Genomic DNA, 19742 nt, shown 5'->3' on the forward strand with positions numbered 1-19742 from the left:
ACAGTGCCTGAACCAAGTTTTGTTCAACAGCTGATTAAAGAAAATCTTGTCTTCCCCACAAAATCCGTCAATCTTTAAGCCGCACACCTGCAAGAGGTTAAGAGGAGCTGCTTGGGGAAACTGGTTATTTAGTTGTAAAAGGAAATACCACTACACAGGGGTCTGACAGGACAGGGCCCTGCCAGGTAGTTCCTACTGTTTTTTAAAACCAAAGCATAGAAAACTCTTCCTAAAAGCAGGAGCAGCACATAGTTATCTTTATTGCCTGTGTAACACCTGCAGGAAGTGACAAGCAGAACACAGTATAAATCCATGCACAACAGATACGTAAATGTCTCTTAGAAATCTTTCAGAAGAAAAGGAGAACAGTTTGAAAGTCGATACCTCTAACCTCATGAGCTAGGTTTCTGATTTACAAACTCACTTTTTTTTTTTTAAAGCTGGTATTTTAAAATGGTATAGAAATGCTTCTTTACTTGAATACTAAGTGAATTAACTTATTTCACAATAAAAATATAGTTTAGTTCTATTAAATTTTCTTCTGAAAATAAATGTTTCTATTTTTCTGCTATGACAATAAATTACAATGTATCACAAATGTAGGCTTTAAGCAGATTTATAAATAAGCAGGAATTAAGTGTTCCACCTATAGTTTAACAGAATTCAAGGCATTTAAGTAAGAGATAAGCTGAAGGTGCATTTATAATCCAAACTCAATTTGTCAAGGTAAATACATATAACTAAAGTAGATGTAATGGGATTTAATGCTGTGGTACTTGTATATAGGATAAGTATTCATGAATGATCTGTTCCTCTTCCTCCAGTGTTAAATCCAGATAATCCTCTTCGTGTTCAGGAATATCCTCTAGGATTTCATTGACTGCATCAGTCTCCATGTCTTCATCTGTTGCTGAACTAGAAGAACCTTCCAATAAAAAGAAGCAGCAGAAGAATTCACCTCTGAAACAAGTTGGTACTTTCCCTCTTTCATCAGCATGACTGCTCTGCAAGTCTGTTACTGTAAGACTCCTCTTATTTCAAGTGGCTCTGCAAACAGTATTGCAGGATGGCTGTTTTTTCCTACTATTTAAAGCTGTAGGAAACCCTTTAGTTGTGCAACAGGGATCACTACAGCTCTGACAAATAACAGAAGGGAGAGAAAGTATGTGCAAGTTTCTTCTTTGCTAAATGGTATCAATTACGGTTCTATCACATAAGGGACACAAGGAAGGAGTATGTGGTCAAATCAGCTGACCGTACAGCACAGATTTGGAATAAACTCCCTAGCAGTCAGAACCCACATATTGGCAAGCCAAAAAATCATCATTACCAGTGGTAGGTCCAGGGAACATGCTCCAGCAACTTAGTACTTGCTCTCTGAGAGAGTACAGGCAGGGAGAGATTGGTTTGTTTTTAAAGAGAACTGGTGTGAGCCAGTACAATTAGATGGGAGAAGCTAGAATTGCTTGTGGGCTAGAAAGGGCCATGCATTCCTTGCTGGGGAAGTGAGGATGCAGACACCCGTGGCCTCCAGCCTCATGTGCCAAAGCCACAGCCTGCTCAGCAGCCATTTCCTCTCAGCCCTTCCCAGGACGCCTCTGAAGGTCACCCTTTCTTCTGGCTGCATCCATCTTACACACTGCCTACAGCTGATAGTATCCTTTATGGTCCCATATATGGGCTGTCGGGGACTGCAGGGGCTGTAGCTTACCTGGGCTAATGGATGGCTTGCCTGTAACTGTTACTAATAAAAGTAGTCTGGGGCATTACTCAAGGCCCTCTACCAGTATTTAAGGAGAAATCACTTGTTTTGTACAAAAGCCAGAAAACAGCCTTCCTGCTTCTCTGCCTGCTGTATGCAACATCCTTACCTGCAGACTCTGTAGGCGAGTCCTTTGATGAAGTTGATTCTTCTGACGGACTGGACCCTTCTGGAGACAGCTGCAGTGACGCAGGAAGAACTCCCCCATAATGAGCAAGGGTTTGGGAAGCTAAGTGGATGTTGCCTTTAAAGACCTTTAAAGCTTGCTCTGCTGACTCACGGCTGAAACCCATATACATCAGCTACAGGAGGGGGGAAAAAATAAAAAAATCTGGAGAAATCCAAGCTCATTCAGCACCAGGGTCTGACAGGAATCTGACTCTGCATCTGACAGTCATTCTTCTTGCACAGAGGAAAGCGCTGCATGCCAGGAATTCCAGGACACTGACTCTGGTTTACTGGAACAGTTAACAACAGGCCAGTGACCTATTAAAGGAATGGGGATCTTTAAAAGAATCAAGAGCCTCTTGTTTAATATCAGACCAATTCTTTTTTCTGTTTTTCAAAAGGAAACTTCAAAGCACTCCAGCACATCAGGAGTGTGCACGTGCTATTTACTTTTTCTAGGCAATATAGTTTTCGTGCCTATCTGACATTAATTACATAGCCACACTAACTACTGAAAAGCTTTTCAGACAGCCTATGATGAGAAAGACACATTCCAACTCTTTCCCTTGTGCATTGCAATGTTTAGAGACTCAAATAAGTTTCCCATTTTCTGTCTTTTTTTGGGATAGAGCATTAGAGCGCACATACTTCTTCCCTCCACATCCATGCATGACAGGTTGGTGTAATGGACAGGAAGTACACACAAATTACATTTTAGCCCGAGTGTGACTTCACCGTGAAGAGCAGATGCCAGACAGTGGAAGTGTGACAGCTTGAGTGCCATGGGTCAAAGAATACTTAAACAAAGCTGTACAAGGAAGATTTGGTGTGTTTGAAGGCATAATTCAGAAACAAGACAACCAACTCCTAAGAAAGCAAGCGGTCTAACTTACTTGATCAATACTTTCCTGGGAAACCTGAAACTGGTCCATGGCCACAGGATCATGATCATCATCTTCCAACAATAACTCTGGATTGTCAAGAATAAACTACAATAAAGCAGAAAGGGATCAGAATAGAGCAACAGAGATATAATGGTCCTTGGCAGGGGTATGTATTTAGCTCAGTAGTTGATATAAGCAAATATCAGCCAACTTAAATGATATCTGATTCATCAGTTCAGTCATTACAGTTCAGAAAAATAGCTATGAACTAAAAATATAGACTACAGAAAATAAGAATCTGCTAAACAATAAATAAAAAAAGCAAACAAGTTTTTTGTACAAAAGTACTACTCCTAAAAATTACTTACCTGAAAGGCTTGGTCCAGGTTTCCCTGTGTATTATGAAGAGCTACTTGAGCAGCTCTCTCTGAATAGCCCATACTTTTCAAAGTATTTATGTCTTCCAGTCGCTGCCTTCTTTTAGCTCTCTCCTCCCTCCGTATCTGTGCCTTTTCCTGCAAGAACACAGCCATTACAAAGCTCATTGTGCATGGGAATCCTTCAGCCTTCCCCTGTGCATATAGGGTTACTTCAAGTTTGAATCTCTTGAGGAAAAGGGATTTTTTAACTTTTGTTTTTTTTAAATACAGACTGTGGTGCCAGACACTTGTTACTAAATAAAGTTGTATTTCCATGAGCTAGCACTGTTGCCATACTTCCGCTCTACAGTCTCTGCAGATCGGATCTTATGCCATCACAGCTATTATAGGCCCTGTGTGGTGAGCGATAAACCTGTTTGGCAGATGGGCCTGTAGTCAAGACTTGCCAAGGACACACAGTCAGAACTGGGCGTGTAGCCAAGGAGTTCTATTCAGCCCTTCTCTCAGCCATTTGACTTTTCCATCCACATTTCACTGTCTGAAGTCTAGAAGTGCCATCTCAGCTTACCAAACATGACTTAAGGCACTTCAGATCTGGACAACACTGTCTTCACTTCACTTCAGCACATAAAAAAAATCCTTCTCCCCTCCTGAATCTTCCAAGTCCAAAGCCGTAATACAGTGTAGCTTGATGGTCACCCTCATAGCACTTTATTGTGCAGCCTCTTGGGATTCAGACCACCCAAGCCCAGGAGTGATAGCTTGATCATGGCATTTTTATTCCCATATGGAGTACTGCTGAGTAGCAAACACTGGTGCAGTCTTCCTATGCGCCTCTGTGGTACAACCACACGTCTTTGGCTCTCTCATCCCATCTATTTTGGGACAGAGCTTCCCTTGTTATATTAAGTTTTGGTTTCAAACTTGCGGCAACAGATGTCAAGCTGTCAGTTACACTAACAGTGCCAAAGCAGGATGATCAAAGTCCTTAATTTAGCACCATGTTGCACTAGTCACACAAAACATGATCTTACAGACACCCCAACTAATATGATCCTTGATTTAATACTTTCACTGCACCATACCTCTCTCCTGTTGGTGATAAGATTGGCAGCATGCTCCACATTCCCATGGCATGCTCGCAGGGCAAGGCGAGCTTCCTGTTCGGAGAATCCCAGGAGCGACAGGCGATGAACTTTATCAGGATCTATGGACAGCTCCTCATGTAAACGAGATGCCTGGGTATAGAAAGAACAAAATGATATTACTTACACTGTTGCTAACATACAAACAAAAAAAATGTTTCCCCATTTTTCTGAGAAAGCAAAGAATAGCTGCAAGACAGAGCCCAAACACAGGAGCTAGTGTGAACAACTCAGAATTTTTACCTAATAGTGTCTTACCTTCTGAATATACTCAGCAGCCTCTTTTTCTCTGCCACTGTGATAGTGTCCTATCCCTTGAAGGAGGTAAAGCCGTAGAAATAAAACCTTCTCACGACCATAGCTTCCCTAAAGAATTGTTTAAACAAGGTGTGTGGGGGGGGGCACATGGGTAGAAGCATATGTTAGAACATCAATTCATTATCAGTAGAACACTTTACACATTTAAAGAAGACAGAGTGACTAATATGTGACACTTAGTGTGCAGATAAAGTATCACATCTAAAACACTGATGATGTCTATGCATATAAACGCACATTTGCCATGACCTTTGCATCAGATCCAATGCTTTCACTATGCTGACAATTACACAACTAGATTACAGGCTGAGGAGGCACGAGAAAACTTTAAACTTCTGAAAGTCAGTCTTGTAATACTTGAACAGTAACTGAATACATGTAGAAAAAAGGCCACCCTAATTAAATCAAAACCTGCATACTTTGATGTCAATAAGTCTTTCATGGTTCTCCCCATAGCACCTCTGGAAGCATCTATGTGCTGTGGACAGCTTTTTCTCTGCATCATCCAGGCAGTCCAGCTGCTCCAGGCGGAAGTAGCACCACACTATATCCAGCTGCAGTACTGCATAATTATCAACAGTATTCAGCAGTTCTGTGCTACACTCACTGGAAAACAAAGCAGTTATTGGTCTTCTGGGAGGGGCTTTTTTTTCCACACACTTTTTAACACTAACGAAACAACATGCTATAAGTATGCATATTCACATATTTGAGAAAGCACATACTTCATATTTGAGGTAGCAAACTGAGGTCAGTGGAACTTAATAGAGCACTGATCCCCCATCACATTCACTAATACACAGGGCACTAATGATAACACTAGATCTCAAAGAATTACACTAGTCACAACTCATTTTGTTACCATTTAAGACAGCATCTCTTTAAAAGCAGAACAGAATTAAACCCTGTGTAATCTTTGAAAGGACAGACATCAACTGTCTTCCTTACTGCATGTGAACACGCTGAGTCCTGTGCTAGTCTCCTTGCACACACACACACAGATGAGAAACAGATAGGGATAATATTACTTTTGGGGATCGCAAAAGAGCAATTTAGGGCTCTGACTGCTGACAGGAAAGTAGTTTACCTGCAGAAACGCTGATACTGTTACTGACCTCAGCTATCCGCTCCACCTTTTACAGGAAATTATTACTTCACAGGAGCAATTGCAAACAAGTATCCATAACTGTCTCTCAAGCTAATGCAATTTATAGCCTAGTACATGAATATTGACTGTTTATGTTGATATGAAAGATTAAATTGCCCAGTGGCAGTATCTGTTTCAGCTGTCCTACATGAAGCCACCTGCCACTGCAAGTCAGAGCCTTTGTCTGCCGTCTCCCATTTGCAGAGGGGTGTGAAGTAATCCCTGGCAAAACAGGCCCTGATTTATATGCACAGGTAGAGCTAATGCTGTTCCTGTATTTGGTTGACAGTAAAGGAAAGAGAGACACAAGAACTCAGAAAGATTCTTACCAGAAGTGTTTATCAGCATCCAACAAATATGGCAGGGCTATCTCATATTCCTTCTTCTTCATTAAGGCTCTGCCCTTCTCATGATAACCCATTGCCAGCACAAGTGCCTAGAAAAACAGATTGAGACTTCCTTTGCACCTCCCCAACTCACTTTTATAACTAAAAAGAAATACCTAGATAATCCATTAAGAGCCCTTGTTCTTCCTAGAAAAATACAATTGTATCAGTTCTGCAAGAGCAGTACTATTTCACATTTTTCTCATCTGCTAATGTTAAAATATTGTCTAATTAAAAGCAATGAATGTTACTGACACATGAAATGTCGCACCAAGTTTATTTTAAGAATGCAACCCTAGACAGATTTTCAATGATGAGTGATAAAAAGCTAAGCATTTTTCTGGGCTCTACACTTCCTAACAGCATAAATTTGTGTTGCTTTGCTATTACAACTATCTTGTAAAATCTAACAATTCACCTCCTCTAAAACCTCAGAACCAAAAATTTTATTTTGAATGTGGCCAGAAAACACTCTAGTTCCTGCAGTATGACAAATGGAAATGTAAATAATATATATGGATAGAAACAACCTGCAATATTTCCTCTCACCCACATTCAATACTGAATGATGAAATCTTGTGCACTTGAACATTTGATGCTTTAACTCTACAGGTGAATTACTACTTTCAGCACTTCATCAGAACAGCATGCATTGTGAGAACAGACAGTTGTTATTCCAATCATCCAGAAACTCCAGATGATGCAGAAAACACAGTATGCCTCAGAAGAGGCTAGGGCAGCAGTTTGCACACCTTGGGGCCTGCTCATTTCTTCCAGAGGTATTTTTTTTTTGTTACTGGGTATAATTCCAAGTATTTGTAAAGATTTTTATTTATCTTCAGAAAATCTAGCAATCTTAAAAAGGTAGCATCTATCACCATTCTTCTGCTTCAGCAGCCAACATCAGGTATGTCACTCCTACTGTAATTCAATCCATGTACGCAACCAAAGACATTTTCAGTTGAGGATGTGGAACTTTGTGGTGAATTTGTCAAAATTTGTGGTGAACAAATTTAAATTTGAGAGGGGAGTGCAAAAGATCTCAAAACTATTTTAAAAGAGTCCGATTGAGAGACTCATTGAGTTTCCAACTGAAACTGAGGCTTAACGAACAAGTTATTTTCATGTTGTAGGGCACCCAAAATTTAAAATAGGTGCTAGGATATAACAAAAGTTAAAGCTCACCCTAAAACACAAAAATAAGATATGGACCACACAGGGGTCAGTGCAAGATTAGACCTGCAATTAGATCAGCAGTCAGAGGTCTGTCTCCAGATGACTGAAGTATTCCCAATTGTAGAGTTCTACTTCCATTTTATTTAAAAATTATTTCTAGTAAGCAAACTTCTACTGGACCCAGGGTTACATCCCCAAAACTCTGACTGTATTTCAATCCCATATTTGAAATGCTTCATAAATCAAGCTTTAAAAAGCTGTCTTAGTAGCTTTATAAGATACTTTTACCTACTTTTTTAGCTTGAGGAGGAATCTCAATTGACCTTCCAGTCTGATTAGCTATGTCTAGATATGGAACAGAATCTGGATCCAAGTACTCCTCTGAAATATAAGAAAAAACAATTTGAATTGTAAGTACCATCTTCAACAAAGTAACTCTACTGTTGTAAGATTATGTCAGTAAGTACATGGTTAAACAAAAAAGCAAACAAACAACAAAAATCAGGATTACATATAACGGCTGCATCTGTGGTTTTTTGGACATACCACCTACCAACAATGGCCCTGATCAGACAAACACAATCATCCAGAAATTTAGACACAACATTAAGCTACCTGAATTATAAATAATTTTTTGCAGAAGACAAAACACCTACATTTTAAATGATGTAACATTTGAAATGCTTTATCAAATAAAGCATACAATATAAAGAAAACCACAACTGAGCACAGTTGATAAAACAGAAAAAAATAGCTCAATGTTTTCCTTTCCCTACATCTTTAATGCTTATAACCAAGCTATCAATTTTGTCTTCACTTCCATCTGATTTAAAATGAAAAGATGCTTTTCTTATAAACAAAAGGCAGTTAAGCAGGAGTTTGCTAAGATTAAAAGCTTCTGCACTACATTTTTTCTCAGATGAAACAAAAGGGTTGTTAAATCCTTCCTACACTTCACACAGAACCTTCAGCCTGTGAGCCCATTAGGGACTGCACTCTGTACTTCGGCATTGTGCTATAACTGACAGTTAGTGGTAAATACCTTAAAGAGGCCCTATACAGGATTCAAGGGCTGGGGTCTAAATTCCCCCTTAAATCCATAAAAGGAATTCACTTCTTTCATTTGTTCATAATCTGATACTATAGTAAGAAACAGGCTGTCACTGACCCTTGAAAGAAGCTTTGTTCAGGTATTTTTGCATTTGGCAGGAATTCATTCCATACTCAGTTTCACAGTTCCTTGTTTATGGATTTTTGAAATAATAAAATAAAGAAGTGATTTAAACTCACCATCTAGCAATGTACAAACACAACCTCATTTTGAGAAACTATTACTGTTAGATTGACTATATCCCTTTAACTTAATCCACAGTTGCCAGCAATCAACATCAAATGCAATGAGAACAGCCACATTACAGATGAAAATGATAAATGAGCTACTCTGCACAATGAAACCATGGTTACACGCAGCCATATCTGAGGTAAACTACAAAAAAGTGTTTAATGACTTATAATACATTATTCTACTGTGCTTATGTCTACAATAAATTTAAAGCCTGTTCTCAAGAGTCATCAGTCCCTTAACTGTCAAGTGCCAATTAAATAATAATTGATTCATATTATATCCTTCTCAAAGTGCCAAATGTTTTCTAGCATTCTAGTTGTGTAAGAAGAGTTGGAGTAGAAGAGGAAGTTTTAGTCAATTTAAAATCCAGTTTTCAAGTAGGCAGAAACCTAGAAAAGTATAAATTGAAATCCAGCCACGGTACAGGCACTCTTCTATGTTGAAAGTCCCCTGAGAAGATAATTTTTGATGCACAAGAATTAATGAACACCCATCTGCCTCCACCCCACAAAAACCCTCTAACAAACCCCCTTACCTCTCTCTGCTAGAATTTCTAAACCCTTCTTAGTTCTTTGCATCTTGTCATTTATTTCTTTTTCTTTCTTGCATTGAAGCTCTTCTTCCTGAACTTTTCTTTTAGTTTCCTCATCACTCTGTTCCAGTTGAAGTACCATCACTTTCGCATTGTGCGTTACACCCTGGTCTTCAAGGGTTTTGCCTGCAAAATAGAGTATGATGAATAAAATTAAAATACTCTGTTTGTGAAGACAGACCATTTTACATTGTACTGCCATGGGGCGGGGGGGGGGCGGAATCCAACACCCACAAACAAAACAACCTGAACAGCCCCTTGCCTTACTTGTACTGAAGAACGACAGGAATTACTAGACTCAAGAACCCAATCAAAACTCCTGCCAATTACTGACATATTCAGTACATACTCAGAAATTAGAATCAGACTTGCATCTTAAAAGAGCTTTTTAAATAACTGGTATGTTTCTTTACTTGCTTGCTTTTTTCAAATCAAAAATATGATTGTTTCTATTTCAGTTAATTATCTTCAGGCAAAAACTGGAATAACAAAATGTCCAGGATCATACATTACAACAGTAACAGTACAGAGGAACTGGGAACTGAATCTGAGTTCCTGTTGTCAATTCCATCACTCTAATTCCGACATATTCTAAAGGAAAAAAATGTCAGATGCTTAGGCCATCCATAAAGAGGAAGCTGTTGTCATCACTTCCCACAACATGTCTGACAAGTTGAACATGTGTGAAGCATTACAAGAGGGTTTTGGATGTGCTGTTATGCAATATGGTTTTTGAGGAAATTTAGGGTTTCTCTTAAACATGCATTTTAAGTGTTTCGACACTTAAAAAATGGATTTTCAACATTTACTACAGGATTCCTATAATTGCTCTAATTCTAAGAATTTTGATCATTATAATTTATTACATTTCCTGTAGAGCAGAATCTGTGTATTGGGTTTGTGTGGCAAGATTTTAGTAGCGGGGGGCTATAGGGGTGGCTTCTGTGAGAAGCTGCTAGAAGCTTCCCCTATGTCTGACAGAACCAAGGCCAGCTGGCTCCAAGATGGACCCACCGCCGGCCAAGGCCGAGCCCATCAGCGATGGTGGTAGCACCTCTGTGACAACATATTTAAGAAGGGGAAAAAAGTGGCGGCAGGCACAGAAACTGCAGCTGGGGAGAGGAGTGAGAAGATGTGAGAGAACCAACCCTGCAGACCCCCAGGTCAGTGCAGAAGGAGGGGGAGAAGGTGCTCCAGGTGCCAGAGCAGAGATTCCCCTCCAGCCCGTGGGGAAGACCATGGTGAGGCAGGCTGTCCCCCTGCAGCCCAGGGAGGTCCACGGGGGAGCAGATCTCCACCTGCAGCCCGGGGAGGACCCCATGCAGGAGCAGGTGGGTGCCCGAAGGAGGCTGTGACCCCTTGGGAACCCCCACTGGAGCAGGCTCCTGGCAGGACCTGCGGACCCATGGAGAGAGGAGCCCACGCTGGAGCAGGTTTTCTGGCAGGACTTGTGACCCTGCGGGGGACCCACGCTGGAGCAGTCTGTGCCTGAAGGGCTGCACCCTGTGGAAGGGACCCACGCTGGAGCAGTTCGTGAAGAACTGCAGCCCGTGGGAAGGACCCACGTTGGAGAAGTTCGTGGAGAACTGTCTCCCGTGGGAGGGACCCCACGCTGGGGCAGGGGAGGAGTGTGAGGAGTCCTGCCCCTGAGGAGGAGGATGAAGCAGCAGAGACAATGTGTGATAAACTGATCGTAACCCCCACTCCCCGTCCGCCTGCACTGCTGGGGGGAGTAGGAGGTAGAGAATTCAGGGGTGAAGCTGTGCCCGGGAGGAAGGCAGGGGTGGAGGGAAGGTGTTCTGAGATTTGATTTTATTTCTCATTACCCTATTCTGGTTGACTGGCAATAAATTAAGTTAATTTTCCCCAAGTCGAGTCTGTTTTGCCCATGACGGTAATTGGTTGAGTGATCTCTCCCTGTCCTTATCTCGACTCACAAGCCCTTTGTTATATTTTCTCTCTCCTGTCCAGCTGAGGGTGGGGGAGGAGGGTGAGGGGAGTGACAGAGCAGCTTTGGTGGGCATCTGGCCTTCAGCCAGAGTCAACCCACCACAACCTGACAAATATAATTGCTATTCCTTGGGAATTTCTGAAATCAACAGAGTTGCAAGAAATTTTTCTTTTGAGAATCAGTAAACTAGAAAATGACCACAAAAGTATACTTAACTAGAGATACATACCCAGGTCAAGCTGCTTCTTATTTATGATTATTTTGATAGCATTTTCTTTTAATGCATGTTCCTGTGCTATCCTGTGAAAGAAAGAATTTCATCCACAAATATAAGTTTCTAAGTCTATACAGTATTTCTGTTAGAATAGTAAGAAAAGTAAAAAAATCAGTATGCTCATAACTGGCTTAAAACTTTTGCTATAAAAAGGCTGCTAGAAGTAAAATAACATCATTAAAAAGCTTTGTATACCATATAGGGAAAATCTGGGATACAGAAAGGGAAAAAACAAAGCAGACAAAAGAATCTAATTTTATTAGGCTTAAAAACACAAAAGGAAGACAAGCTAATGTTTGCTGTTTAGAAGACCTCCCTAGTTACAGATTTAGAACATTGATCACTAGTGCCTTCTCAGGTACTTGCTGGGGATTTACAGAGAACTATCTTCCACAGTTGCAACTTTCCTGTTTTCTATCTGTTAAACCACAGCTTCTTACATGAACTGCCCTACAGGGACACTGGACATCCTATTCAGACATACATGCTAAGAAAAAGCTTAAATCAAACAAATAGTGCTCTGTTTGTCTTTTTTTTTTTTTTAAGTACTGTATGATAGTACACTATCTCACTAGAGAAGAACCAAGGGTGTTTACACTTACTGTGATCTGAGCTCCTTGCCTGTGATGAACAGGTTAGTTTCCAGTGGGATTTTTCTGCTCTGTAGTAATTATATTGGGTGGGGGAAAGGAGGAGGGAAGGAAAAAAGCATGATATCAAGATACTTTGGACATTTTCTTAATTAATTGTTTTACAATAACTACAATTTCTTTTTCAAATAATAACCATGTTAACAGGGTTATGGTTAGGCATACATATTAGTAATTTCCGGGCAGGGAGCCTTGTACTTGCTATATTGTGCTAAAAATAAGCATTATAACAGAAGAAGATTCAGAATTAGATAAATCTAAATTCAGAACCAAACAATTTAAACTAATTTAATTATGCACTTGCAATCTTAACTCTGCTTTGTAATTATGCCACTCACCTGTGACTGGCTAAGTTATCATTAATTCCTATTAGTGTCTCTGGTCCCAGATTAGATAAACTGGAATTTTAAATTAATTAATTCCCCTATGCCCAATAGCATTATAAAGAGAAATTATGAAACCGTTTGTTTGTTTTAACTGCATGGCAATCACTTAACACCCTCTACCCTTTAGCCCATCACATGCCCTGGTAATCATTTTTCACTACAGGAGAGAGAACAATTATGATTGTGTGTTGAGTTTTTGCAAGTATTCAGTAAAAAAAAAAAGAATAAAAATAAAATCCTTCTGAAGCATCAGTCACCATCTAAGATCTTCTTCAGAAAAAAAACCCCAACCAACTTTGCCCTTTTCCAGAGTGAACATTCACTTCTGTTGCTGATAAGATGACTACAACCTTTAAGTGCCCCTCAATAATGAAGCTCTCTTTCACTGTTATCAGAGTGGATGAAGACATACAGTATTGAGGAAGATGCTGCTCCTGCACATGATCAAAACTAGGAAGTGACTGGAGATTGCTGTGCTTGCTAGAGACTGTTTAAGAGCAAAATATTCCCTGTTAAGAGGCTTTATATTAGTGAGAACCTAACCAAGGTCCTGCTCTCTGTCCTGTGACGAACCTGTAGACCACGCTTCACATCCATATGGTTGAATCCTCTCAACCTTCAAAGCAGAGCAGCTGTATCCAAAATGCCCTTTGAGATCAGTCCCTGGCCCACGTTAGCCCTCACACTGTGCCTGGGCGTTGCTCGCAGCATACCGGGGGTCTGGGCTAAACTACATCACAGCCGACGCTGACAACATGGGTGTCCATCAAACAGTGGCCGGCCTGTCCCCAACCTGTGTTTAGCTGACTAGGGTAGATATAGCCATCAAATTTGGTATGGTGATGAGTTTGACACTGATTTCATTAGATTCACATCATTATTCTAGAATATTTATGCATGAAACTAGATGTTGAAGCCTGGCTTTAAAAGGGCAAGACTTAATTCAGTTCTATCTTTGTGAAGCTTTTAGGAGCCAGACTTAGAAGACAATAGATGAGTACCATCACAATAGAAAATCCTGCTTCCCATTTCCAAGTTGAAACGCTGGACATACCAATTTTAAAGTAAGTTTAGTTAGCTGCCTGGACTAGAATAGTTACATGAGGATAATGTCATCACTAAGATCATTGCCACATAGCACGGTTAAAAGCTAAAGGAGTTCTTTTCAATGTCATCAGCCATACATGGCCTAAGATGACACCAAGTTCAAGTTGCTTATTGGATATAAAGGGAAAGTTTTTAAAAATTAAAGCTGTCATTTAAGCAAAAGCTGTGGTAACACAGTGATATTCATATGCTAATTCAACTTCAGGTATTTTGCATCAAAAAAATACACCTGCTCTTTACTGCTAATGTGAACAGTCACATCAGAAGGAATCAAACTGAACTAGATAGACACTTAAATCTAATTTACTGTTCTTCATTGAAAGATAATTCCTCATTACATCCTAAAGAGAAGACAATTACTGATCTCCCAATATTATATTCCTTTGCCATGATATTCCCACATACCTGGGAAGCTGAAATATACCTCAGTAACTGCCCCCACCCCCCATATTTTAGATACTCAACACAGATCTCATACAAAACAACTGAAAAAGTTTAATAAGTGAAAATATTTGCATTAGACATATCTAGAACTCAAAAGGCCAAAGTAAAGCTACTGATCCTGACTTTTCTACAGTGTCACTTACTTTTCTACGAGGCAGATATATATCAAGTCTCGCAATCCCAGTCACTTTAAAATTTTCATTTCCTGTTCCGCGCTCAATTGCTTTACACCGTATTTCTTCAAGCATATTCTCTGTATCATTCTCATTGATATTCAGCTTAGATGAGTATTTTTGTACAAGCTCCTAAGAAAACAGCAAGAAAAACTGGGAAAATGCACCAGCAGTATGACATGGAAGATACACGGTATCAACTCTAGAGAGAATATTTACCTTCATCTCTTTACCAGCTTCTTTGTTTTCATTTGTGTATGGTGGTTTCCATAGCTGAATTTTGTCCTCTCTTAAGCAACTTGTCAGTTTTGCTATTAAATACTTCTTTTGCGCCATTCTTTTAAAACAAAACCACAATTGTAAGGGAAAAGAAAGAAAAATAATCAATATTTTAATATAGCTTTTGTGTACTAAGATATTGTACTTTTTCAAGAAATCTAAGTGACATTTCTGAATTCTGCAAAAAAAGCCAAGTATAAAATGCATTGCATGCATTTCAGTGGGGAGGGGAGCCCGAATCCAAACCATTATAAAAAATTGGAAAGCAGGTGAAACCTGGATTAGAGCAAGAATAATTCAGAAGCCCCCTGCTTTGAAGCTTGCCACTTCAAGAGAAATTAAACCTCTTCCTAATCCCTCATGTGAGCTGGAATTGCAGGAGTTACCAATTCATCAAAATACATGATTCGGTTCTGCCCTGCCCAGGAAAGGCTGACTCAACCCAACCCCCCTCTGAAACATTTCCTTGCTGTACCTCTGCCTTCCTGCTTCTCCCACTTCCCTACTTTAACAGCTTTTCTACACCAGTGGATGGTTGAACACTCTTTGGGAAGACAGAAAAGAGGTGTCAAGAGAGGACATCTCAGAACCACAAGCTCCACCAGGAGAAGACCATAAGGTAAGGTTCACAGCCCCCCAAGCAAAGCAAGATTAGCTAGAGCACAAAGAGCTAAGAGCAGACAACGATCTACACGTCCCATCCCCAGTCTCAACCACCTGTCAAGCAAACAAGTTTAATAGTATCACAAAATCCTATTGTAAAATTCTGGTTATCACAACAATGAAATAGCAGCGTGTCACTTTTCATAGTCCAAGAAACACTCTTCCTGCTCCCACTGCAAAGCTAGAAAAGACAGGTGGGGCACAAGCAACATAAAGTGCAAAGGCTGAGATCAGAGAAGTATACTGTAAATCTGCACCAGGCATTAAAGTACTCATCACTGGGGAGAAGATGATAGTGAGGTGAGTTTAGGTTGAATTCATCACTAAAAGTTATTCTCATTCAGCTCAGAGAAAGTAGCAACCACTGAATCAACATGCCCTTGAAAAAAACACAAAACAAGAAACAGGGAATGCAGAGAGGACAAGCAAAGGCAGATGCAGTGATCTCAACTGAAGAAAAAACAAATAAAAATCTATGTGCATGTTAAAGCATGAGAGACTTTTGGCTCTTGGACACTAGGACATGGAAGAAGATGTCCTTTAATTTACAGAGAAGCATTTAAAATGTTGGCATATATGCACTAATGTTGCCATTGAACTTTTATTAATCAGTTTCACTTTTCTTTCAGTGCAGTTTCCTTTTCTCATTCTTGTTTATTAGCACATAGCTCTCAGGAGAAAAGGGGACAGAAAAGCAGAATCAAACATTTCTATCCATTTTTCCAGTTTCAAAGACTGTTCCTTGCTCAGAAAAACCACTATTTAAGAGCAAAAAAAATGCAGGCAAACATCCAACATGTGATAAGTTTACTGGTTAACTTTACCTCCACCCCAGCTTTATCGAGCTACAAAGAATCTTTGAATGCTGCAAAGACAATAGTCTCCTCTAAAGAGGAGTCAGAAGGATTAACTAAGCAAGTGGATGGTTTAACAGTCCTTCCTGATGGATTGCTGTAATTTGCATAACGTCTGTCCAAACTAGGAGAGAAAACCACGGGTTCTCTTTCTTGTTGGAATGATGTTGTTGGCATCATTATTTTAGGGCCAAGGCAAAACATGGCCTTTACAAAGCAGAAAGCAACGAACACGCTCAATTTTCAAAATATGCATAGAAGTTATTAATGCAGCTTTCCCCCGTTTCCAGAACATGCCAGGCAATTCTCATGAACAACCTGTGACCATAGTTTTCCCACTTTTAGGTTATGCTAAAGAACCACTTTCTAATTCTACTCAACATTAACTCAAGAAACAAAAAGGTAACCCATGGCTTTGGGGCATCCAGATAAAGTCTAAAATTGCAACCTACACTTAAGACTATGAATTGTAAATATGAGTGGCGTTTATAAACTCGTCATTCATCTTTCTGTCAATACTATTTTATAGTTTTGTAAGCTTGTGATTTCTTACAAAGCTATTAAAACAGAAAACACCACTGGGGTCTCCAATTAAACTCATTCTTTCCAACCCTCTATTAAGAAAAAAAAAAGAAATCTTGCTTTCACAAGCACAAAAGCTATCATTTTATATGTAACACTTCTAACATTTATCATAAATTCCTCTTTCACCATAACTAAATTACAGAAGTATCCTTAGCAAAAACATTTACGACTTACTTTTCCATCAGCCAACACCACAAGTGCTCCTGACACGGTTTCAGGAAGTGCAAAGGGGCTTTCTCAAAACTAATTTGAGTAAACAATCAGGGGGTATTTCCCAGGGGCCGCTTGGAATGCAAGACCGAGTTTTTGTAGCTAAGTTGTCCTCCTCCAAAGCCAGCTAGTCTTACAGATGACATAAAACAGTAAGAGAAATAAGGTTCAAACGCCCAATTTTTGATGGCAGGAACGGAGGAGCCTCGGAAGGATTTACTAATAACGCAGTATGCATCGATTTTCCCTAAAGACAAGGAGGAAAGCTACCTGGCGCAACTACGGTACGTCCCTCCACGGCTAAAGGAGGGCCAAGAGACCGAAGCAGCGTCATGAGCAAAGCCACGACCCAGCGGCTCGGCGAAAGGATGGCAACGCGGACACCGCCGGCCCCAGCCCGGGGTGCCCCCAGGCCTCCCCAGGAGCACATCCAGCCTCTCCCCTACCACGACAGCACCGAGACCCACGGGTCACCGCTGTCACCAAGGGGATTCCAAGCACGGCCCCCGGAGCCGCCGCCCTTCCCAGCCGCCTACCAAACCAGGGCGGCCGGGGAGCGTTCGGGCAAGCCACAGCGGGGCCGAGGACAACCGGCCCCCCGCTTCCGAGCGGGCGACCGCAAAGCGGCAAGCGGCCAGGCCGAGCAGGGCACCGCGGGGAAGGGGCGGCCGGAGGGGCGCTCCCCGGCACACCCGCCGCCGCCGCCGGCCCCCGGGCACCCACCTGCGCCCCGCGGCGGAGGCCGGGCCTCGGGGCCCAGGCAGTCTCCGAGGGGAGCCCGGGCCCTCACGCAGCTGCTCTCCCCGAGACCCTTTCACGGGGCCGGCGCCGCCCTCCCCTGAGGCGAAGGAGCCGGCGGCGGCCGGGGCGGCAGCTCGGCCCCGAGCACCGGCCGGGGGCGGCGCGTCACGTAGCGTCACGTCGCGTCTCGTCGCGTCGTCACGTCGCCCCGCCCCCCCGCGGCGCTGTCGCGCGCTTACCTGCGCACGCGCCGGCTAGCCGCTCGCCTTCCGGGGGAGCGGGACGAGCGCGGGGGGCGGGACGAACGAGCGCGGGGGGCGGGACGAACGAGCGCGGGGGGCGGAGCCTACGCGTACGTCACACCGGCCGCTTTATTGCCGGTGAGGGACAGGCTCCTGTGGAAGTTGGGCTCGTCACGTGGTTGAAGCCGCGCTGTGTCCGCCATCTTAGCGTCCTGCCCTCACTCGGATGGGAGGTGTTTGTTGGTGTTCTGTGGTTCGGCGGTGGGGGCTGCTGTTCCTGTACTGTCTTCGAGTTCTGCCTGTCCCCGGGGGGGAGGAGGAGGAGGAGGAGGAGATGGTGGTGGTGGGGATCCCCGAGGCGCTCGGTTACCTGAGCGACAGTCTCTTCCAGGAGGGGTTGGGACCTGGAGGAGGTAGAGTGTGCTGCAGACCCCCTCAGCTGCAGCCTCTCCGTTTGTGAGGTAAAAGGGGCTGAAATCCCTGTCAATGCTGAGAGGGAGGATTTTGCGAAAGGCCGAGGTGCTCGGAAAGTTGCCAGGCAGGATCCGCATGTGATTTATTGCTGTGCTCTTTGAGGGCAGCAGTGTTCAGGGTGAGCTTGTGTGGGGGGGCTTGTATTTCCTTTCGGGGGTGGTGGGCAGGTTCTTCCCTGTTTGTTGTGGGGCTGTTAAAAGTTAACCTGGCTTCAGAGGCTGGGCTTTAAAAATATGTGGTGGGGGAACAATCTGGTACTAAACACCAGTTCAAGCTGAGGTGGTGCTGCAGTGTCACTTGTAGTGATACAGACCCATAATGGCCTAGAGTGGGAGTAGGGTATTAAACTGTCATGGTTTAACCCCAGCCAGCAACTGAGCACCACACAGCTGCTTGCTCACACCCCCCCCTGTGAGATGGGGGAGAGGATCAGAAGGATAAAAGTGAGAAAACTCGTGGGCTGAGATAAAAACAGTTTAATAGGTAAGGCAGAAGCCATGCACCCAAGCAAAGCAAAACAAGGAATTAATTCCCCACTTCCCATGGGCAGGCAGGTGTTCAGCCATCTCCAGGACAGCAGGGCTCCATCACGCCTAACGGTGACTTGGGAAGGCAAACACCATCACTCCAAACATCCCCCCCCTTCCTTCTTCTTCCCCCAGCTTTATAGGCTGAGCATGGTGTCATATGGTCCGGGATACCCCTCTGGTCAGTGGGGGTCAGCTGTCCCAGCTGGGTCCCCTCCCAGCTCCTTGTGCCCCCCCCAGTGTCCTCGCTGGTGGGGTGGGGTGAGAAACAGAAAAGGCCTTGGCTTTGTGTAAGCACTGCTCAGCAGTAACAAAAACATCTCTCTATTATCAATGCTGTTTTCAGCACAGATCCAAAACACAGCACCATAGTGGCTAAAATTAACTCTATCCCAGTCAAAACCAGCACAGAGGCTATGCGCATATTTGGCTATACAGTGTAGGCTGCTCAATGTTGTATTTGTATGTGAGGCCCTCAAAGGGTTGGGCTTTTTTCCTGCAATCTTTTTGGTGCTTGTAAAAGACATAAGTGTTCTTTTAATGAGTTATACCAGAAATAATTAACTTGTGGGTTAATTCTTTCAGTGACCAGCTGTCCCAGCAGCAAAGGGAGTACTATTTATTCCAGAATGGATGGGCCTGCAGGACTGTCCGTATGTAAAACATTTTCCTTAGGCAGTCATGTAGACTTAAGTGGGGGTGCTGCATACTGCATTTTTGGAAATGGGAACCTTACAGGTATCGTGAGCTTGTGAACAAGAATGTCAGGATTCCAGGCTCCCCTATGTGCATAAATCAGTCAAGTTTGCCTACTGATAAAATAAGGGTAAACTTGCTTTTATGGCTATCTTGAGTTCAGTACTCGAAACTTAGCTAAAG

The 19742-nt window shown here is 42.4% G+C and overlaps 1 protein-coding gene across 2 annotated transcripts; it reads right to left on the reverse strand.

Annotated features, from left to right (window-relative positions):
- Nucleotides 1-240: 240 nt before the first annotated feature.
- On the reverse strand, nt 241-17788 carry NUB1 (negative regulator of ubiquitin like proteins 1). 2 transcript variants are annotated; one of them, XM_069778240.1, is made up of 15 exons: nt 17603-17788; nt 14508-14625; nt 14259-14420; nt 12131-12189; nt 11484-11554; nt 9247-9429; nt 7659-7747; nt 6134-6240; nt 5077-5263; nt 4598-4705; nt 4280-4432; nt 3183-3329; nt 2824-2919; nt 1872-2064; nt 241-925 (listed from the first exon to the last, which is right to left on the reverse strand). In XM_069778240.1, exons 2-15 carry the CDS (start codon nt 14622-14624, stop codon nt 762-764), a joined length of 1836 nt encoding a protein of 611 aa, XP_069634341.1. In that variant the 5' UTR covers nt 14625; nt 17603-17788; the 3' UTR covers nt 241-761. The 2 variants fall into 2 exon arrangements, with proteins under 2 accessions (XP_069634341.1, XP_069634340.1); XM_069778239.1 differs by lacking the exons at nt 241-925; nt 17603-17788 and having other exon boundaries at nt 2064-2220.
- Nucleotides 17789-19742: the final 1954 nt, after the last annotated feature.

Source organism: Haliaeetus albicilla, chromosome 2 (genome assembly GCF_947461875.1).
Source record: "Haliaeetus albicilla chromosome 2, bHalAlb1.1, whole genome shotgun sequence".
Lineage (NCBI taxonomy): Eukaryota > Metazoa > Chordata > Aves > Accipitriformes > Accipitridae > Haliaeetus > Haliaeetus albicilla.

Bases quoted from the DNA above. Each gene is read 5' to 3' on its own strand.
- NUB1 (XM_069778240.1), bottom strand. From the start codon at position 14,624: ATGGCGCAAAAGAAGTATTTAATAGCAAAACTGACAAGTTGCTTAAGA. The intron at 14,421-14,507 runs GTAAATATTCTC...CTGTTTTCTTAG, and splicing joins AAGCTGGTAAAGAGATGAAG to GAGCTTGTACAAAAATACTC. The intron at 6,241-7,658 runs GTAGGTAAAAGT...CTGTTTTTCTAG, and splicing joins TTCCTCCTCAAGCTAAAAAA to GCACTTGTGCTGGCAATGGG.